Source organism: Eleginops maclovinus, chromosome 12, assembly GCF_036324505.1.
Source record: "Eleginops maclovinus isolate JMC-PN-2008 ecotype Puerto Natales chromosome 12, JC_Emac_rtc_rv5, whole genome shotgun sequence".
NCBI classification, from domain to species: Eukaryota; Metazoa; Chordata; class Actinopteri; order Perciformes; family Eleginopidae; genus Eleginops; species Eleginops maclovinus.
The window spans coordinates 6,769,420-6,793,028 of record NC_086360.1 but is presented as its reverse complement, the minus strand read 5'-3'; the positions used below and the strand labels follow the sequence as shown (position 1 = coordinate 6,793,028).

At 40.4% G+C, this 23,609-nt stretch overlaps 1 protein-coding gene across 2 annotated transcripts in view; it reads right to left on the bottom strand.

Moving 5' to 3' along the window:
* The window catches only part of antxr2a (ANTXR cell adhesion molecule 2a), a 69,976-nt gene that overhangs the window by 8,141 nt on the left and 38,226 nt on the right, over positions 1-23,609 (bottom strand). The window contains exon 17 of one of the 2 annotated variants that reach the window (XM_063898140.1): positions 17,265-17,411. The exons of the other annotated variant lie outside the window; for it this stretch is intronic. Coding sequence (XP_063754210.1) covers positions 17,310-17,411 — 102 coding nt within the window. The 3' untranslated portion in view covers positions 17,265-17,309. Of the gene's footprint in view, positions 1-17,264; positions 17,412-23,609 lie in introns of those variants that run through there. 2 annotated transcript variants of the gene reach the window in all.

Genomic DNA, 23,609 nt, shown 5'->3' with positions numbered 1-23,609 from the left:
TTTCTTTTGGCAAGTGCTCCACACATTGTACGTGATAGGCAAAAGGGTGAGACATCTCTAAGCTGTTGCCCAATCACAAGAGAGCCGGCCAGCTAACAAATCAGAGCAGACTGGTTTCTGGTTTCAGACAGAGGGTGAAAAGAGGTGCTGCAGCACAGGCAGTATGAGAAAAAGAAAGACTTTTGAATGTTTAAGAATGTAAAAATGTCACAGTAGAGACACAAAACACAAATACGAACCCTGAAAATTAACTTGACAGGACTTTATAGACTTATCCATGTCTTCCTTTACTATTTATAATATTCTCTAGAAATCTTCAATAATCTGTTAGTTCAGCATAACTAAAAATGAAAAATGAAGTTGCCATGTGTTCTTCTCAAAACCAGTCTGAAATGATTCCCCACACATTTTTTTTGGGTGACAAATAAATGGAAATAAACACAGCTGATTGTGCGTAGACCCCTTCCAAATGTTTGTATTGGCTTGTCGTATTAATTGATTGTATAGTTTTGTCACATCTACAATTTTAAAGAACAAGACAAGACGCCCAAAAGAAGGCATCCATTTAGGTTACAGAACGAATCTCCCATCTGGACTGTAGTGTGAAAACACTTGCAAGCACGAGAGTTGTAATCCAGTTGCAAGATGCTTATTTTGCAGTGATAAGCTACAGGCTTTGAAAGATTTTATTACCAGAGCGGAGACTTTTTTCCACATTACAGCTTTGCAGCCTATACAGTATCTTAGTTAATCTAGGGCTTACTTAATCCAACAGCAACACTCATCACATTAGTCCAACACTTGTCTGTTGTTCTGACAAAATGTTAATGAGCTGAACAGCAAATCCGTTCTGCATCATATAGCTGTTGTATGTTTCACTGCAGGGACTACTTACAGTACGTACTGCTGCTGCACTTCCACTAGAAAAGGGTTTGAGGGAAGCTTTGGTTTCAGAAATCACAAGGAATGTTCAGGTCATAAAACACAAAGAGAATCATTGCTCCATGTGTAAGGTCAAATAACGCACATTACTTGACGCCTGACACTTGACAGACACCCAAACCTCAGGTCAAACTTTTACTGTGCCAGGAAATAATTTAAATGGTCAATTCTAAATCTGATTTAATTTTTAAACTGTTTCCTGCTGGTGCATCCAACCAAAGTACAAGAAACCAAAACATTGTGAACTGTTCCTAAATCAATGTAACAGTCGTCCTCTGTGAAGGAGCAGACTTTTACAAGTAAAAAAAAAAGTTAAAATTAACACCACACAGTGTCATCATCCCTCTTCAAGTCCCTGCCTGTGGAGCCTCAGCCACCAGACATGTGTTCTGTTTTACTCCGTGTCCTCTGCCACATATTGAACAAATTAAAAGTTCAAGTTGGAGGGAGAAGCACAGCTGCACGGGGACAGAGGAGAGAGCCAGGGTGTGAGCAATCCTCCCTTCCATGAGGCTGCTGGCCCTCTTCTCACAGCCCCTTACACACACACACTGCCCACACAGCGCTGCCATCTGGCCTGCTGGGAAATCAGAGCCACCTGAGACTCGGCCAAATACATGATGATCGCTGACAACTCGGGCAGTTGCACATAAGGTACATGGGAGGACAAGATTTAAAAGGAAGAAAAAACACGACTTTTACTGTTAAGTTTAGCACACATGTTGGGAGATGCTGGATAATAAGTAATGCCCTTAAGAAAAACCTTATTCTGCTTTTAAAAAAAAGGGACGGCACATGCATCTATGCTATATGAGGCTGGCTTGGTCCGGGGTAGACTGTATAAGTGTAGTGACTTGATTCATTACTTCAGTAAACATTACCGTTCCCATTGTTGGTCTCAATTTCTAGTGTTAAGTCCTTCATTCAGCAGGATTACGGCTTTATTAGTACGATAGAACATAAAGCGGTGTATTCTTAAGGTCACAGCCACAGCATTGTTTTGCGTTTCATGAAAAGAAACTAAGGTTAAAAATAATTACTTTATATCCCTGTTAACATGAATAATGGCTAGACTTTGCTTACTAAGCTGACGAAGGGGGTAACGTTTCCCTTCAGTTCCACAATCTTGGCTAAATATTGCTAGTTGTTTTCCAAAAAACAAGTAGCAATAGCAAATATGCCAAACTCAAGGCCACAAAATGATAAACTAATGGATGACATCATGGTGGTTGCGTCTAATCTTATAAACAGTCTATGGTTGTTTCTGCAATAGCAAAAACATACCATCAAACCGTATGATAAAGAAATACAACCTCTGATACCATATTTACTCATCTCAGACCATTCAAACAGTTATGCTGCCTCCAATAGAAAGCCTGAGTGTGAATGAAGTGGTGGAAAATGGGAAATCCGTCTCTGATGGCTACTTCAGTGACCCAGGGAGCAGAGAGGGAGTGAGTGACAGCTTGCAGTAAAAAGTTATGCTAGCAGGCAGCAGCATATGGTCGGCAGACTGTCAGAGCATTGCTGTCTCCCACTTGGTGCAGACGGGAGAATATTTTACTGAGTGGAAAAAAGAGAAACTTTTGGTGAAGAAAAAGGTGAGCTTCTTTGGTCATAGCCATCAAGCTAGCGTTAGCATTTGTTTGGTTTGGTCTTTTGTGGAGGTTTGCACTGCCATTTGAAAACAAGGTTTATCAAATCTTCTGGGTGCAGATCATTTGTAGTAATTCCTCTTCATGTGACTTTCCTATCATTATGATCTCTATCATAGCTCAATTGGAGCATCAGATTGCGTTTCATTTTAAAGTGTCTGTTTTTCTTGTACGACTGTTTGTTAAATGTAACTTTTGGAAAGCTTCTTTGTGTGTCTTCAAAAATCGTGCTACAACACGTCTGTAAGCTGTGGAACAGCATATGTTGAAATTATAAAATTCAATGCTAAAAAAGTATAATCTGTCAAGTCTGTATCCCAGATATTGTGCACCAAAATGAATGTGCCAGAGTAAAGGATGAATCTGTAAAAAGCTTAGCCACATGGCCAAGTCACAATGGCAGCATACAATTGGAGATATTCAGTTGGAAAATAGGACATTGGAAAGACGAGGCTGCTCACTTGATTACAACACGGAACACTTCTGATGCATGATGACCTGGTGTTTTTCAGTTTGATTTTGTTTATTGTTGCAGCATCTGTTAACATGTACCTGCTCAACCATGCACCCAGCCATTGTGCCCAATATTGCCAGCTGAATGGCTAAAATGACACAGCTCTCGACTCTGTATCAGCTGTCAGATGCTGCAGGGATAAGTGGTTTCTCCTGAAGCTTAAACATGTACGCCGTGATACTGTAGGTGCAGCTGTTTCCTGCAGGGGCCTCCTGCTTCCTTCCACCAACCCCGCCTCACCCTCTCGTTTTTTTTCTCAGAGTAAGTGCACATCATTGGCAGCTAAAAGCTCTGGGCACCGTCCCTCTGGTTGTTCCAGAGAAATGCCAATCGTTTTGGCGTCGACGGGGCCCTCACAGACGGCGCAGGAAGGCACAGATGGCACTAATGGACGAGCAGAATCCAACCGAGGGACCGGGACAGAGCCACACTGGAGCGCCGTCCAAATAACTGTAGTGTGAATGTACTGTATGGCCAACGCGCCGCTCTGCTCTAGCGGGGACGATGCCACGGCAATGCGGCATAAAGAATTTAAAATGATGAAATAATCATAAGAGAGAAAGATCGTGGGAGGATCGGCGTGGAGCGCTGCCAGGAAGATCAGACAGAGGAAGGATTGTTCTCAGGATGATATGTGCCGAAATGAGTTAGACAGACGTCGTCTAAGTCAACCCACTCTAGCCAGACAACTAGGTTTACAGCTAAAGGACTGACTGAAGCACTGTCTATTAAAGAAGAGACAGTTTATAGACTGCACCTCCTGCTGATACAATGGCACTTTTGTTCTCACCTATGTTGAGACTTACAGAAAAACTTTTGTTTCCCCAAGTCTTTCTCATTCGATGCCCAAATGCCACAGATGTTAACATTTGTTGTGCAAAGCATTCACAAAAAAATCCCTGTCAACCACTTGCTTCTTAAGCTAGTAGTGCTAAGCAGATGCTTGTAGGAAGAACTAGTCACAGCTTTTAATGGTGCTAACAGGCCACTGAAACCCAGTTTGGAGCACTGTGTTCTTTGGATAAAAGTTGAAATACTTCTAAAAGGTCACGATAGCTTAAGTTTGGACCATTTTCAGCCTTCTGCGTAGTTTCTAAAAATGCAAGCGGCTTTCAGAGGTGAGAGGAAAAGCAGATAGGTGGGCAGATTGGAAAAAATTGTGGCGTTACATTATTTTGCAAGCTATTGAAATATAGATAAAAGTTTCTCAGGTGGTAGTTGGCAATGGAAAATACCATAAAAAGCATTGAAACGTTAAATGATGACACAAGTAAGACACTAACTTGTAGAACACTTTGTCTGAAAACATGCAAACTGCAGTAGCACCCAAATTCCACCCCCCCCCCCCCCAAAAAAAAAAAGGAAAGCAAAAGAAGCCAGTTATACAGTGGACACACAGCTGCTCAGTGTCCCAGACGCTCAGATCTGCCGTACAACACGCTCAGACAACATGTGCAAGCCTTCCGAACAACGACTCCAAACATTAACTGAAAATAAAGAGGGGGCCATTTGTTAATTTTTCTTCTGGTTGCCACAGTGTATCAGCGTCCACAGAGGGCCAGTGGGCTCATCTGTACTTTTAAATTACGTGTCATCGCCACAACCGTCCTCCCAGAGAAGCCAGGAGAGACGCCACAAACACTCAGAACTGCACTTAAAACATAAGCTCACACCATGTCTCCAGGCAACAACCACATCGACGAATCAGCTCTTATTTTTTGCTTTAAATAAAGTATGTGTAACATTCGCCCCTTTTGATACTACTCTGTGAAATGTGTCTGTTTATTTTAGTCAACAGAATGAACCTCGCTGTTGCTTAAACCTCAGGGTTTTTAGAAGCATACATACCAACACCGATGATGAAGAATATATTAACAGGATAAAAATGTGTTGTGCTATTTAGGGCATCTAGCGTTTCTTCTTTCTAGATTGATTAAAAACATTAGATTGATACAATTTTATTAGGAATGATTTATTTAACCCTTGCGGATAATAAAGATCTTATAGAAAACATCTGGCGGGCTATTATAAGCAAGCAGCCTACACAAACTGAAGAAGAAATAGCATTACCTCACTCTCTGAACTGGGCTTGCTGCATAATGGTGTGAAAACCGGTAAGAACAATTAAACATTTTCCACCTGCAATCTGCAATTATGTTCTGTAATTCTAGTTTTTTACAGAACATCAGTGGACTGCATCCTAGGTCTAGTAATCATTATATATTTTAAAGTCTTCAGGGAGATAAAAATAACACTTTTAACAAGAAATTGACTTTGGTCTTACGACAATAGCAGTTGATAACCTTTTCCTGATAGTAAAATATGTATAACATAGAATGTAGATCTTCTATAATATAGAATCTATATTATTTTATATAGAATCTATATTATAAAAGACTATGATCTATGTGGGGTAAAAATGTATACATAAAGTCCCACTAAGGTCTCTGAGTGTGACAAAAGCAGTTCACAATGTGCAGATGGCGATTAGAACAGAAAGACAGTCATAAGCCTTTCTTCATTGCAGAAGTACATATTATATTCCTTAATAAAATATGTAAATATTTAATAAAAGGAAGCAAGGAAAGAGTTGTTGGTGCCTCAGAGTTTGAATGGTACAATGATGTTTGCCTTCATGTTTAGAGGTATAATACGTTTGTTAGACTATTCAAGGTTTTACATTTGTTTAAACTTCTCAATACATCTCTTGATAAAGTCTGAAGACCGGACACTAGCAGTAAAGTTTCTGATGTGTCAAGGAGGGCACAATATTTTAAATATCATAACAAATCTTTACACATGGACTTGCTGCACTGGTTTCCACTCATGCATTGTTTAAGTAAATGCAACTAAATGAGTTTCACTGTGTTGCTCGTTATTACTGTACACCACTTCCAAAAGAGGACAGAAGCCTGTAATATTCATCACTCAAAAAAATAATCTGTTTCTTTCCAAAATTAAATATGGTGGATATCTGTTTGGTCTAAACTTCGTTGCCTTAAATGCATCTGTCAACATAAAAAAAACCAGATGATTCAATCTTCCAAATATAATAGTAAACAAAGGTTTTGAGATGACTCATAGCATGAATGTGCTTTACTTTGAAGCCGGTCCTGTTTTTGTGAGAGTAAGCAGATATATTTTCAAGTGCTGATTTTGGAATGACGCTCTTTGATTGGCCTACATTTTTTGGAGTGTCCCTTTGATCAGTGTACATGTGTGAGTGGGTGTGTTCTCTGCATGGTTCCCCCTCTCCCCCCCCACCAGCGGCATGCTGGACGGGGTCACATGTGATCTGCTCTTAGCAGAGATGCAGGCCCTGCGACAGGCAGGGCCAGTAATTAGAGTGAGCTGTCAAGATGGGGCGGTGTGTTTGTTTGTGTGTGTGTGTGTGTGTGTGTGTGTGTGTGTGTGTGTGTGTGTGTGTGTGTGTGTGTGTGTGTGTGTGTGTGTGTGTGTGTTGTGCACGTGCCAGGGAGGCTCCCCTCCTACAGGGTGGCACATATTAATATCCCTGATGAGACTAATGCAGGAGGAAATGGGTTTGGCGTGTCGCCTGGTCGAGAGGTGAAATGGAAGGCTGGTCGGGGGCGACCCACGCTGACCTGAAATGAATCTCCAACAATAAGGGAAAAAAAGCTTGATTTGTATTTTTAATTCTACAATGTAAAAATTGGGTTTTAATTGTTCAACTGGATTTGATTTGCAATGAATATTCATATATTTGCCAAGCGAGTTCCTAAATCCCCCTAAAATCTCATATTTGTATCATTACCGAATCATTGATCCTTCAGACATAATTGGTGCGAGAGAGATCACACACACACTGGTTTCTTTTTTAAGAGATAATCAACAAATTAAAGACGCAGATTTGCTGCTAATGACGTGCCCACGCATACTGCCAAAAACGTGCAACGCTCTCTTTGAGTTGACATGATTAACTTCAGTTGCAAAAAAGGTAAAACAAGAGACTTGATGGGTAATTGTGTCTAATCAAAGACACAAAGGAGATAATTGCGTCGCGGGAATGAATTAGTTATTATAAGTTTCTGACAATTTTCCTTTATTTTATCTTGGCCAGTACATGAACATCTGTAGCTGCCCTTGTTAATGTTCTGCCAGACACAAAAGTTACTTCTGAAACACATCAAATCTTTTAAATAGATTAATGAATTAGTTGGCATCATTTTGGGTCGTAAAGGTTTGATTTCAATATTATTTTAGCTTTTTGTAATCATGTTAACCCTTATTGTTTATTATTGTTGTATAAACTAATGTTTCGATTTCATGCTTTGGTAGCATTGTTAATAATACTGTAATGTCAGTTTAGAACTGCACAATTCACTAATAGTAGGTTTTTTTTTCCCGTCTTTGAAATGAGAATCACTTCTTACTCTGTCTGAAAAACAGTTATTAAGAGTTAAGGATCACGTCATTTAAAACATAGATTTTAGCATTATGAATATTAACTCTGTGTTGTTATGCTGTATATTCACAAGATATTTTGCTTATTTAGCAGAGATTAAACTTGATTTACACTTAAGCTTCTGGGTCTATAATTCACAACCAAAATCTGTCTTCACGTTCAAAGTTAAATCTTGATTTTACAGCAAAAACTCCAGCTTTAAATCTCAGCGGGAGAAAAGTTGTTATTTACGAGGCTGTAAACTAACAGGGTGGAAATACGAGCGAGTGACGGTGGCCCGCTACGCTGGGTGGAAAGGCTCGGTGATAAAGCATCTTGTTAGCTCTACTGAGGAAAATATGCTTATCAAGCCGCATGTTAATACAAGCAGTAAATAATGTGATCATCGGCCAGCGATGCTGGAAATATAACAGCGTGAAGGAGCCTGAAGCAACGCTGACAACAGGGAGGTGTTGTGTGTGTGTGTGTTTTTAAAATAAACTGTGAGAACTGGGTTAATGTGACCTGAGCAGTGAAGACATGAGCCCTTACACACACTGGGAGGACCCACAACTGGCATTTTACCAACACACATATATCTTCGATTTAACATGATAAATCAATGCACAACACAAACCACAGATTCATTGTTAAGTTTTACCGGATGTCGGATGCTGCACTAAGTTTTGTGTTGTTTGAGCAAAAATGAATGAACTGAAATTCGAATTGAATTGTGTTTATGCCATTTGTGTACATGATTCAAGTTCATATGTGTCTGAACTATGTCTGGTTTATGTTTCCTCTTTGTACAGCGTACAGTGATAAATAATTATGCATGCCTCATCATTGGAACCTAGTATGACTACAAAAGCATAAAACATAGTAAGCCTGGACGTTGAGCACAGCAATTTACCAACATTATATAAATGATGTAAAATGAGACTAGATATAATCTTACATTTTGGATTTCCTATTTCTTTTTCCTGGTTTTCTAACTGATGATAATCGATCAATATGTAAATATTTTGTGAAAGCAATGATCAACCCAACAATATTTTTCTCAATATCAATATTGAAGCACCATATTATAATAATGAAAATGTGTATCTTTTTTTTCTTTTTTACACCAAATTAATGGATAAGCCATTAAGCTGTATTTGAAGCAGGATTCAAGGCAGAAATACTTCAAACCTATCTCAAAGTAACAACATACATTGATGCATCAGTTACTTATTAGGTTGTTATGGCTTAGAAGTTATTATATATTGTTCAGCTGCTAGTTGGTAACTCTGTCCCCACTTCCTCTCTTTTATCACCAGTAAGGCTCTTACAGGATGTCTATTATCCCCACACACTAACCTCCCAGTTTATTGAACTTTGACCTGACTACTGAAGAGTCACATCACTGCTGGCAAGTTGAGAGATGTTTTATAAGTTCCTAAACTGCATTTTGAGTGTAGAAACATACCTTTAGTTTTCATTTGTTTCTGGGTCTAATTTGCCTTTTTTCTATGTGCTTTAATCACAAAACTACAATAATGTATTGGTTTAGCTTCTGATCTTCGTTCCTGGACCTCCTTTTCTTCTTTGGTACCCCAATAGTCCCTCCAATCCCCCAAATGTCCTCCCGGCTCATTGTGATGAATCATGCATAGTGCAAAATGTGTTTCTTGAGGAAAGCCACAGGTTGCCACAAACTTAGCAGAGGTCTTTGTTGCGGTGTGTTTCATCCCAAACAATCCAGATAAAGAGAATACATCTGCTTTTTTAGGGGACCATCCTCCTGCGCTTCAGAGCAGTTATCATGGCTTTCCTTATGCAATGCTCTTGGCTGCCGTTGTGGAAACGTCAACGGTGAACTTGAGTCAACTCCGGTTGACCTGGGAGTTGGGAGAAGAATGGGGGTGGGAGCCTTGATTTGCAGTATGATGAAACGTCGCACAGCATGCTCAAATCTTCCCGGAGGCCCAGCAGTGAAACTAATAAGTTTGGCAGGCCGTCGCCGAGCTTCTCAGGCACTCGCACAGTGTGGCTTTGCTAAGGGAGGGCGGGCACTGCCTCTTTGTCTCAATGGAGGCAGATCTTGGGCGGACTGTTTGTTTGGGGAAGGGGTGTGAACGGCGCACAAGTCCATCAAATCAATTAGAGTCTTATGCGGAGACGGCCTGGCTTGGCCTGGGCTGAAGGAGCTTGGCCAGATCTTTTGTGAGGGGTTATGTGAGTCAGAGTGTTGCCTCAGCCAACAGTCATGACTCGTGTACTCACAACAGCAGTATCAGTGGAGGGAGGAGGGAGGAGGGGTGAAAAGCTTGCATATGGCCAGAGCCAGTGTGTCACATTTGGGCTAGAGTTCACATTGGGCTCAGATGCTCACACCAATGAACTTGTGAGAATTGTCGAGCTGCGGCACTGCAGTCGTGTCGGAGGGTGAGATATACCAGCTCAGAAGCGTTTGGTAGGAAACTGTACTGTATGTACACTGACATCGACTGTGCAAGTCCTTCTGCATGCACTTATCCTCCATCTTCTCCTTAACCATACAGCGGACAGTCTTTGTTTGAATTATATACCCTTGTTGCACCATATTTAGTGCCCATATAGACTTAAATGCTCTTCTTCCAGGGTGTTACGTTCAACGTCAAAGAACCGAAGCATTAGAAGCAGGCGTTAGGAAGTTTAGTTTTTTTGTATTTGATACTTATTCAGTCTCTCTTTCGCTGCACAACGATCGATGTGGAAAAAATAAGTTTCCGTTACTGCTCTTTTCATGATTTGAGGCCCTGCGGTAACACTGGTTACGCTGTTTATTAAGCAGGTTTTCAAGCTCTGCAGTGGGGTCAACACTCGTTTCAACTTCTGCTGCTGCCATGAGCACAAATCTGAGTGAGATCTGCATTATGGTAATTTATTTGCATATGTTGGAAACTACACACATTCACAGTAGCCCGAAGCCTCATGTCAAACACTCAGTATTAAGTGTAATTATTCAGCAGTGTGTAGCGGCTCCATCCTCTACTGCGCAGCATTAAAAAGGCTAATATAACTGCTGTTTTCCTAATGGCGAAGTTTGTGGCCATATAGCTCACTGCGACATGCACAATGCTAGTGTAAGAGGATATTTCACCAGGAGGACTTGCATATGATGTTACATTGACTGGCTGAGAGCATTTTGTTGCAGGTTTCCAAGTTTTTGGGAGAGTCAAGCTGTACCGTTAGTGTGACATGCATGCTAATCAGCAACGCCTCGTCCTCTCGTCTTTTATTATGCGCGTTTCAACACAGCGTGTCAAAATTATTTTGTTTGAAGGAAAGCGCCAGCTGTCATGTTTTATGCATTCACTTTTCAGTTCAATTTCCCTTTTCGGGTTTGCTTCTCGAAAATGCAGCTTGACTTGTGCCTCAGTTTTCATATTTCACAGGTTTCAGACATTCGCTGCAGATGCTTAGGCCTTGATCGCATGCCAGCAGACTAGACGCCCTAAAGAGGTGATGGAGTATGACACCGATGTAGCGTCTGGATAAGAGTGTGTTAGGATGCAGCTTAATTTAATCTTTTCCTAGTTGAAACGATTGTGACGGAACAGCTCCTTTTATCTGGGTCAAAAGACTTTACCATAACAACATAAATAAGCATAGAGGATGACTACTGAGTCTTGATTTTGTTGTGAAAGTGTGAAAGTTCTTGACAGATGGAAAAATATTTTCCTTTCCAGTAGTTTTTGCAGTTTTCAATACCTTTACAAGTCACAAGGTCAAAAAATACACTAAAGATGAATAGATCTGGGAAATCCAAGGTGTAGATCAAAGCGGTATGAAAACAGCTTTGTTCCAGCAGCCTTTGCTCAGATGAACACGTTGTAGCAGCGTCACACAGATGCTGTGTGAAGATTTGACTGGTGTCTGTGTTTTTTTAAACGTCAATCACAATGTAAAACTTATTTTAACTGCAAACCAAATCTAACTACGGGTAAAACTAAATAACACATTTATTTCTTGAGTTGTGGTACCAATAGCCAAATATGTTTTTTTTCCTTAAAAGAGAAGCTATTAAAACAAGTATCGTCTCAATATCTCCACCAAAAATAGAAGTATTGCATTGACGCCTTTTTCAAACATTTTTAAACTATAGGTTTCCTGCTCTGTTGGTATATTTGTGATAATGGTTTGTCCATTTTAGACGCAATACATGTAGGTGCAAGGCTGTTGTAAATTAGCATGAGCAAGAGTTGAACGCCTGCACACTGACTCCAAAACACACATTTATCTGGAAAAAAAAGGGACAAATGCTTCCAACCAACTCAACTCTTCGTCAGATCTAAATGTGCTTTTATCCTTCAATAAAATATACTAAACTGACAAAGGCAGCAATGTTAAATAAAGAAACGTGCCTAAATCTATCAGAAAATGTGACCATATAACTAGCTCATTTGGGTGGGTTGCTTAAGAAATGTAATCTGCTACACTTACTAGTTACCTGAATAAACTGTAATGAGTAACTTTACCTGAGAATCATAATATAGATATAAATCAAAAGTGCTTTTTAATTACCTCAATATCAAATGCAATGCATACAAATAAAAGAGAAAATATATATCAAAATTTGTATCAAAAATGTGTCCTCTGCTCAGTGATTGTATTTATATCCTGATTATGTAATCCCATTACATGTAATCCATTACTCCGCAAGCCTGAATATAGGTAATATGTTTTTCCACTATCAGTAAATCACAGTATGTTTTTGATCCGGACCAAACATTTCCACATCTAAATAACTTCTATAAATAAATGCACTTCTACTTATTTGATAATAATTAGAATAAAGTAAAATATGATCAAATCATCATTATATGATTCCACTAAAGTCACTACTTATTCACCACTAAGTCAGTAAATGATAGCATTGACCTATCACGCAGGCCGTATAGTGATCTCTTACATCATGAGAGCAGTAGTACTGTATCAGAAAAATGGACTGATCAGTGTAAGTGCAGGGCAGCGACTCTCACGTACTTGATCTGTCTAATCAACTCAGATATTCTGCCCTGAAATCCCAAAGGCCTATGAACTAAACCACACACACACACACACACACACACACACACACACACACACACACACACACACACACACACACACACACACACACACACACACACACACACACACACACACACACACACACACACACACACACACACACACACACACACACACACACACACACACACACACACACACACACACACACACACACACACACACACACACACACACACACACACACACACACACACACACACACACACACACACACACACACACACACACACACACACACACACACACACACACACACACACACACACACACACACACACACACACACACACACACACACACACACACACACACACACACACACACACACACACACACACACACACACACCTCCATAGCCCGGCTTCATTAGCAGCGGTTTGCATCATCCCCGGTGAAAACGTCACATGTCATCAGTGACTCCATTCTTTATCACTTCCTGCGCTATAGACAGTGTAACCTTCAGAAACCTGCTGCCCACAGTTTTACGTCTTAATTAGGAGCACTGTCAGAGGAGCCCGGCGCCCCTCGTCCCGATGTGAACGGACAGAGAGGGATGGAGACGAGTGTTGAGACGCAGGCGAGGACAAAGTCAGACACAGAGGCAGTAGACAAAGGCGGGGAGAGAGAGAGGGAAGGAAAGGATGTACAGTGGATGAGAGAGAGGGGCAGGCAGGGAGAGGAGGGAAAGAGGGAAAAGAGTAGGAATTTGTGTGAAGCAAAGTTTCATCACGCAAAACAAATCATAATTCCCGGGTCATTTGATTCCAAAACATGTTTTTACATAACTTTCTTAATTAATACGATTGAGTTTCACATGGAGAAACATTTTGATTTCTTATTTTAGAACACGCCGAGGTTCTTCAATGTTTATCACTGTCCAAATATGGCAACTATAAAAACAAATTTGCCATTCATAAATCAATAACAAATCAGAAACAATTTGATTAAATTATACCAAAATGACAAGCTTAAATACATTTCAAGTGTCAAGAAACACAAACAAAGTATTGGGCTTTAACAGCCAGCCAGTTATGTCAGCTGCAAATGATTCCAATTAATTGGAAACATCAAAACAAATGCCAGAAAAGGACCCTGAAATACACAAATGCAGGTGCTTCATCAAAATCAAATGCTTAAGGAGTGGTTCAAGTTGAAAGTAATTAGGTGGTAAGGGGTTTTTAAACAATTGTGCCTGATTATATTTAAAACTTCTGATATCATGTTCCTCCTGGCGCACAATTCCTGAAGGAAGTTTTCCTGGCACCGAAAAACATATTTCTAAATTTTCCATTGGGAAAGTAAAAAAAAACTTTTTAAAAAATCACATCTGGAGATACTTTTGTGAAAGACAGCAGAAGTCAGGAGGGGACTGGAGAGAGAGAGAAAAGATGGAGGAGGATGGGGTATGAGCAGAAGCGTTTGTGAAGTTGTGTTGGCTACTAGCTCGGCGAGAAAGAGTGAAAATCCGGCTTAGCGGCGAAAACACTGGAGACGCTTGTGTCCTCAGTTTGGGGACAGCTGACGGGTTAACACTATTAAGACTGCGGAGAACACGGGACTGAATGTGCATCTGTGCTCCCAAACAGTAGGATTGCACAGCGCTTTCGAGGCATTCGCTCAGAGACAGATAAACAGACAGACGGACCGCAGAAAAGCAAAGAGAAGCCTCAGGAACACACATACTTTCCTTTTTTTTTTTTCTTACCACACTTCTAGGAAGACTTTATCTTTTCATAAGCAAACACAAGTAGATTGTTTGTTATCTGCAAAAAGTAAGCTCAACTTTTATTCAAATTCTAGTTTCTCTGTCATTTGCCATTTTTGGTTTAAATGCATGTAGACAACTTAGCCTTCATTTCACATTTTTCTTCTCACTTTTTTGGGCTCTCACTAACCTTAGATAAAGACGGCCTCAGGGTGAATATCTGTTACTACTACTGTGCAAACAAACAGATCATAAATAAACAAACAATAAAAAGAAACCCCCAGTGAATTTGCACGGGTGAGCTTCTGTACAGCCATGAAAATAGCCATTAGAGCACTTAAGCATTAATTAAATCTGTATCATCATTACTCAGTATAATTGAAGGTGAGACAACCTATCACTTGTAAAAGATCACACTGTCATTAAGGTTAATAAGCTATTTTATAAACTATCGTCATTAACACCAGATACATCTATTATAATGGTAAATGACATATTGATAAAATAGGCGTTAAAATTGGCGTCTTCTTCAAAGATGGCATGGACGAGGCGGGACAAATGACTCCCGAGTGAAAGAAAGACTTATTGAGATGAATACTCAGACGCTGCAGAGGGGCTTAAAAAAATGACAATATTTCATGAGGTGGGACAGAAAAACAAAACAAAAGGACAACTACATCTGGAACCCCTTCAAGAATGTTTTCAATTAGCTGCAGGGACGCTTTGCCAACTATTGTCACATCTGCATCCTTTCTCTCAATCAATTATGAAACGCTGTAATTTATTCATGGGATGCTCAGGCTCCAGTTGTGAGAATGTATGAAGAATTCAACCCCCGCAAAGCAGGGGGAAAACAAGCATTCAGCAGCATCCTTAAAGAAGACATCTGTTCAAATCACAAGACATGGAGTGTAGAGTTGTTGTCATCAAATCGGAAACCTGTTTTATTGTGTGACTGCAGAGCTGTTGATGCAAAAAACTCAGATTTTGAGGTTTCTTTTCAGCCAAAGGACGACATTTCGAGGTTGTGTTGGACGGGAGGAAATCACACACTTTCTTTCTTCTCAGCCTAGGTCACTTAACACAAAATTAATCAGTGTCAAATAGGAATTAAAATGTCCCATAATAGCTGTTGAGCCTACAGTTTAGGATGAAAGAGCCCAGGCCATTTGCATGCTTAAGCTCATTAGCATAATTAAGATCATGTTCGAAAAATGGCAAAGGCCTGGCGCTGAAGGAGTTAACGAGGTGGAGCCAGTAATTGGACGAGGAGTGACCCTTTCACTGCGGCTGACGGGGATGCCGTTAATTCACTTAAATGGTCACTGGGGGCCCGTCCTCACTGATGCAATTAGCATCTTGGGATGGCTTACTGTAAAAAATAAATAAAAATAAATAACCACAATTAACCACATTTCTCTGTTTCCTGGTTGAGTGACAGTTTCTTGTCAATTTGAAGTGATACCAGTAACTGTATCCAACTCTCTGCGCTGATTTAGTGACAACTTTACATTTTCAATATATTACACATATATGATAGCCTTCCAAAGATCCAACTACAGTAGAAATATTATGAAAAAGTGTGTTACAAATTTGGCAAAGAATTAAGATTCAAACAGATCTTCGAGAGTTATGTATAATGGTTTCAGTTTTTACCAATTTTTCACATTTTGACTGTTTGCCCGTGTACCAAATGTAACTCAAACAAGATCCTTTTAGGGGTTCACCTACTATGAGTTATTGGAACATTGTCCTTAATTACATAAAACAATATCTTCATGTAAATATTTGTTAGTAATGCATCTGTGATGGCATTCAAGGGAATAATCATTTGAGCAGCAGTATTTTAGTTTTGATTGAAGAACCTGTTAAAGTAGTAAAATAGAACACGAACTGAAACCAATTCCTAATTGTAAGCGTACGTGTGGTACTTTCAGGCATTATACCTTGTACAAAATGATCCTACAAATAGGACATCTATCGTAAATGTGGCGTGTTGATCCCACGATTCTTGTCTCTTTATCGTTTAAGTGTATATTCAAACATTTGGAAAGCTGCAGAAATGTATTAAATTAGTTTGATAATCTTTTGTTTACGCCATCCGTTTGCAGCACGGTAAAATATGAAAATGTCTTGAGAATCCAAAGTAAAAAACGCTCAATAGAATATAGGCCTTTTGCAATGTTCGCAATCACAGATTCAACTTTCAGAGGGTGTGTGACCTGTAGGAGTTTTATCAGCCAGAGAGGAGCAACAGGACAACGGCAGAGAGACAGAGGAGCAGAGGAGGAGGAGGTGTGTGGCGAGGCCTGCAAACCAATGAATAGAGCCACATTAGTGACACTTTACCCCCCTATTCACAATGGAGGAGAGAGGCTCGGCAGGGTGGAGGTCGAGGGTCTCCTCTTACCAAAACAGATTTCAAAAATAAATAAATCATATTAAGCCTGCATGATGGTATTTTAGCTGCAAAGTTAAGAAGGAAAAATAACGATAGAGGCTCATTGAAAAGGTCACACTCGTTGTAGTTAATGCATTATCATATTCAGTATGAACATTACAATCTGAGGCCGACTTGTTTACATGTTTATTCATAACGCTGTCTGTTATCAAACATTTTAGAGCGTATCGTATTACATGTAGCTTCCTGCGAGGGCCCTTCACTACATATTAGCCGCCGCCGCCACAGCGTTACATTTATGTATACAAAATACGAGCAGGCTAATTGAATATTCACTGTGAACATATTCCCTGCATAACATGACTCCCCGCTTCCATCTTTTAAAAAATTCAAATCGAAGGGAGGAGAGGAGGGGGAGCATTCGAATACATTACTGCATGTATGTGAGATTCCCCCCCCCCCTCCCAGCTCATCCGCTGCTTTTCCTCTATATGTCTGTCAGGAGGTAAGGACAAGGAGGAGGAGGGAGGCCAAAGTGCACGCGACAGAGCCGGCCTCGGCAGAGCTGACGTTAACAATAATGTAATTTAATTAAAGCCAAGATCCCAGCGGTCCTCTCCAAACGACGGGCCTTTGATTTTAATAGGTGATGAAGAAAAGGCTCGGGACTCCAACCAGTCTGAGGGGTTCTGGGAAAAAAGGCACCGGCAGGACATCAGTTTAGATTGTATCAGGCAAAGGAGGGGTGGGGGTGAGTAAAGGGGGGTGCAGGTACCAGCCCCGGCCACCCAAACACAATAACACGCATCAGCTAAAGGAGAGGGAAAAGGGGCGCGTTCCAAAACAGGGGGGGAAGTGGGGGGGGAGACAGTCCCCAAAAAACAACACCGGTAACAACACCACAGAAAATACTTGATTGGACTGCAAAATACTTTTGGAGTTGAGCTTATAAAGATGAGTTCAAATTGGATTTCATTGCACAATGAGGAGAAAAACAACAGCTAATCCAAACATGAGCAATGAGAGATCAGGATCTTTACAAGCAAATAAATGACATTAAATCTGGAAGGATATTAAAATATCCAGTAAACAGCTTGTTTTTTTAACGTCTTGTTGTGGATGACATGTTGCTTGAGAAACTTCCTTTGCTTTGTTAATTCAATTCTATGTTTATATCAATAATGTTTTTTCAAAAGTAAAATAAAACCTTGGAAATTGAAATGATCTGTTTTGGCGTATTTGGCTCTATTTAATGACGCCCCCATTCTGGGCTGTAAAAAAATATGCGTGTTGTAAATGCATACAGAAACATACAAATTGGAAGAATAACATACTTTACATGTTTATGTTAACACTGTTTCTGTGAGCTTTTTAAGTAACATTTTTTAAATATATTGTCAGGCCTATTTAGGTGTTAACAATTAACTTGATATAATTGTGAAATGCACTCCAGAATGAAAGCGTTGCGATTGTTTGCTTCACAAGGTTCTACGGTGAAGACTTCGATTCTGAGACGCTCAGGAAGAACTTGAAGGGATTTGTTCCTGATGTCTCGCTAATCATTTTCTCATTATTGCACTTTTTCCCACATAACCAGCCACCACCAACAACAATTAGCTCCCTTTTCCCTGGTCCAAGGAACACACACATGGGGAGGGTCCCCTCACTGGTAATCCTGTTACCAGCCAGGTCCCAGCCTGGATTTGCCGTGCAGGGGTATGGAAGAGGAAGGGAGGGGAGGGGAGGGAATGGGGGGGATTAACATGGCGGTCATTATCAAATTTACAACCAGTCATACAGACATCTGCCCTACTTTTCCTCGGTTAATGTAAAAAGAACTAATCTGGTTAAGAGAGCACGGGCGCGGCCCATAAATCTGCGGCGCTCTCCGCTATAGTTAAAGCTGTCACTTCTCTTGTGGGGGGAGCGGTGGCTGAATGGAGCTGTCAGCTGGCTACTTGTTAGGGCTAACAAGGCCGTCCACTGATAGGACTAATGAGGCCCAGGGCTCGCCGCTACCCCGCACAGCCCACCGCACACTGCCACCACTCACTGCATTATGTGCTGGGTGATATATGAAGAGCTCCAAGGTGCATAAAGAACACAGATCTATCCTGATTGCTAGGGGCAAAACAAAAAACGTGAATAAACTAAATGTAGGTTTCTCTGAACACGTGGTTTAACATCATATTCTCACTTGAAGCTAAGGCTGCAACTAACTATCGATCTGTGGATTATTCTCCAGATGTAACGATTGGTCATTAAAATGTCAGAAAATATTGTTAAATGTCCATCCCAGTTTCTCAAAGTCTAAAGGTGATGTCTTTAAATGCTAAATATATTAAGTTTAAAAGGAATGTAAAACTGAAAAAAGCAGGAAATCTCAATTTCTTAACAGTTTCTTTCATTTTGCATGAACAACATATAGAATCTTTGCTTTTAGATGATTGAGACCGGATGCCAAATAAAAAATATCGTATACTTTGGTTTTGCAACATGCTTTAATTCACCAGCATGCTGTAAATAAGGGTAAGCCGCTAGAAACAACCTGACAATGAAAGACCCAAAAAAACTAATATTAGAAAGGGGTCAAATGGGAACACTATTTTATGAAATATACTTTGCAAAGTGGCAAGCTACTAGCTATAATCACTACTACTATCCATCTCTGTGTTGAGTATAACCCAATAACATACACTAAAACATAACACTACATTAATCACTCCTCCTTTCAGCACGGAGAGATAAATGTGACGATGGTGGTTGAGGGTTAAATGTCAAGCATAGAGTAATTAGAGTAACGTCTGATATTTTTAAGCATTGTTTTTTAGTCATCTCGAGTCTTTTCCAATAAAGCCACATCTCTCCTCCCAACGCTTCATTATTTGCGACGCTCTGGTTTAATTCCAATTACCCCTGTTAATTAGGAAATCCCATGCTCTCTGATCTTGGGGTTCGTTTTAACTTAATGTCATTTGCCAGCTTGTTTACTTTCGATTAAAGCCTTTTATTGTGAAATTAAGTGTTACATTTGTTGCAACGAGGTATTTATCCGTGTGATGGTAAACATCCAGGCTGATGTCGATGCATATATGAGGACCTGCATGCATTAGCCTGTGTTTATTCTGCATTAGTGCGGCTGTCAATTCTTTCTAAAGGCATATATTAGTACCGCATTAGCATATTGTCTTATCAGACGCTTAGCTAGCAAATTATTCCTTTCAACGGCTGTGTGGGGAACACGTGGGCCTTCTGTAATGTCGAAAACCTTCAAGGATGTGTCATCTTTTGGCTCTTCTCGGGCATTTATTTTAACACCGAACAATACAGTTTGACGGCTTTTATTAGTTTCAAGAAAGATGTTCTCACCATATTCAGTGTGGCATTGTAATGCGACAAGACAAAGGCAACAAACGGGAAGCGTGAAAGGATGAGTATGTGTGCATCTGTTTAGGTTTTGTTTTTTTTACGATACCAAGCAAATGTTTGCTCCGCTTTACATACCGAGATCAAGCGACAAAAGATGCAAGGGAAGAAGCTGCTGAATATCATGTGGAAGACTGAACAAACAGTCTGCTGAATGAATTTCACTGCTAAGCACGGTGTAAAAATGTTCATCCATTCTCACAGTTCTTTATGATTCTATGGCATTTATCAAAGCCATTTCACCTTGTATTATCTAAATGGGTTATTGTGTATCTCTTTCAGGCCACAATCCGCTTGCCTGAGTTCATTTGAAGCAGCCATTTCCTCTTTTGGATCGTTTCCATGTGACCATCCTGCTCAGCACATACTGATACATTAGTGGTACCAGAATGGCAGCTAGTTTACTGTTGATCCTATGGAATGGCTATGGTCCAATATTTAAATGTGTATCTAAATCTGATTCAGTGAGTTGGGCGAGTCCACTATGGGTGATATTAGTCATGCAGTATGTCTGTACAGTATGTCAGCAGAGCAGTGATACTTCACTCTCTGCACAGCCAATATGTTGCCTTTCTAAAATTCCACTACATCTATAACATTTTTTTGTTTTTTTTTTGCACACATTTTCTACTTAGAATAGAATATAAATAATTGTGTTGCTCTTAGCCCATTCAATCGGAATGAGTCACAAAACAAAAATGGCAGGACCTTACATTTAAAGACTTCCCTCATACTTTTCACTTAGTCACTGGTTTCAGTTCAAATCTGTGCATGATTTATGGGATTACTCAAGGTTTAGTTCACAACCAAGGTGGAAAAACAACTAAGAAGCAGATATCGATGTTTTCAAATCATGTCCGAACACACCAAAGTTCGATGGACAATCAGCCAAGCCGCATAATGACACCATGCACAAAGCGCATACATGCACCGCCATTGGCTTTGGCAGAGGTTACTTCTGATATTTTTACTACTTTTGGTTTTGTTTATGGTATGTTAAGCTTTTCACACACAAAGTTACTGCGCATACTTCAACACATTACAGGAAGGGTTAACTGTCCTTAACATAATAGCAACTCTTTGTTATAGGGAAGGGATTACAAATCTCAAACTGTTAAATGAATAAAAAGTAGAGGGTAGTAAATCAAGTCTAAAATACTTTGGAAACATGGTAGACAATAGTGTCAAGTACACAAGTTCAGAATGCAGCAGTCGCACTGCTACAACAAAACAATTTCCCACGTGTTCAGTGGTCTTCAGAACAAATATTATTAAGAAGACGAAGGTGGAGGAGGAAGAGGAGGAGGAGGATGAGGATGAGGATATTGGAAATTGCTTTACCCAACTATCCGTTCTTCACTCCTCTACCATCTGCCATTGACAGAAACTCGGGAGAGAAACTTGAGCTTCATTTGCGCCGGAAAAACATTTCCCACAAAATGTGACCCGGTGGCTCACAATGTAAAAATGCAGTGTAAAGGCCAGAGAGAGGCTGCCAATCCTCTCAGACATGGCCTTGTTTGTTTACAGTGATTAAATTCATGTGTGGTAATGAGTGATGGCTTAAATATTCTGATGATAAAAAGCTACACGAGGCACCTTCATGGCACTCAAATATTGAAACTGAGAAGCAAAGATCTATGCTCGAATCCGGTGTAATGTTTCTTTGGGCTCAATTTCCATGCGAAACTTGCAGGATCCTAATTGAGCCCTGAGCAACCGGCAGGCACTGCACTGAGCTGCTGAGGAAGGAGAAAATAAAGCCCAGCATGTATGGCGCTGACCTCAAAGGACAGCTCTGTAGTGCCATGCCAAGCTTCGCCAGGCAAGCAGACTGTCACCTCTACCCTCAGTGGCCCTCGGCTAATGCCGGCCTTGTCCTCCTTTTTTTTGTTTTTTTCTTACACCTCCCGTTTACATCCATCCCTTTCTCCCTCTCCTCCCTCCCTCTCCAGAGCAGGTCCACAGAGTCCCTCTGCTCACAGTCACTTAATTAAACGCTCCCACAGCAGCGTCTAAAACGTGACCGACGGCTGTTAAATGAAGACGCTGTCGCTTTGGGGGCAACGGGCGCTGGCAGAGGAAAGAAAAGATAGAACCAGCTGATGGAAGAGCAAAGGATGAACAGACACAGAGAGGTGGGAAGCTGCCACTCTGGCTGCTTTTACTGCCTCACGTGTTCTTCATGTGAACAGTTTCTTGGAGGGATTTTAGGCGGGAGAGCTTAATTTACACTTTAATCCAGATTTTTCTCCTAATCTATCTACGGACTTCTCTCTTGACGTGAAAAAGATAAGGTCCGTATATCTCTCACCTCCTACTGCCTTTTAGCACCGCTTATATAATAATCGATTGCCTTGTGTTGGCAGCAAGTGTTCAGAATCTGACATAAAAGGTTTACAAAGTCAAATATATAAGATAATTAATAAATCAAGCATTATTGTTTAAGTGCTATATGTCAGAGTGCTGCAGCTTTAAATCCTGCACTCTCTACTAATTGTTTTTATAAAACAGGCTGAGGATTTACATTTTTTCTGCTGATGCAAGAAAGGCCTTTGTGAGTTTATGCAGCAGAACTCTGTACATGTTAACATGACCTTAATCAATTCAACAATTTTTCCACTTAGTTGACACTGTTTATTTTAACAACACTTATGTCACATGATAGAGACAAGCTATGATGAGAGAAATTAAAGTGACAGAGGTGGAAGAATTTTACTTGACTATATTTAGTGTAATGTGTCCTAAACGACATTTGAAAAATCAAATAATACCCAAGATGTTCACAGGAGGAGACATACCTCGTTTGAAAAAATGACCATCCCCTCATTAGTAATTTTCATCTAAAAATGTTCAAGAAGGAACTGTCCCTACATACAAACACAAAAAGTGAAATCAAAATATTTTATAAACTTAACCACAGACATTCTTTTTGTATAAAGGTCCATCTGATAAAACTATTGACCCTCACACACTCAGCCCACACATCCCCCTGGTGAGGAACAGATGAGAGCTAAAGGTCCAACTGGAAAGGCACATGGACCGCCTTCAGGTTTTGGCTTGTCTACCATCGTGTGACTTCCTCTGTAGGAGGTGATGATGTATGGTGATGCATCATTCATTGCGCACCTTGTTTGGACATTTTGTAGACAGCTGCTTTTAGAAAACAATACCTTTAGTGTGAAGGTGGGCCGGGCCAATGAGAAAAAAAAAAACAAAACATGCAGACATGCGCCTCCTAAAAAAGAGCCCGAGTGAGCACCAGAATAGAAAGGCCAACCCCTCTCTCTCTCTCTCTCTCTCTCTGTCTCTCTCTCTCTGCCACCTTCCTCTACCTGCTGTCCCCAGTCGATCCCCGGCAGAACTTGGCGGCAGATGTTGCTGTGCTAAGTTGGCTCTGAAGTGCCTCCCTGGCTCCCGGGTCTCACCGACAACACAGTCAAACCACATTAGATCTCTTT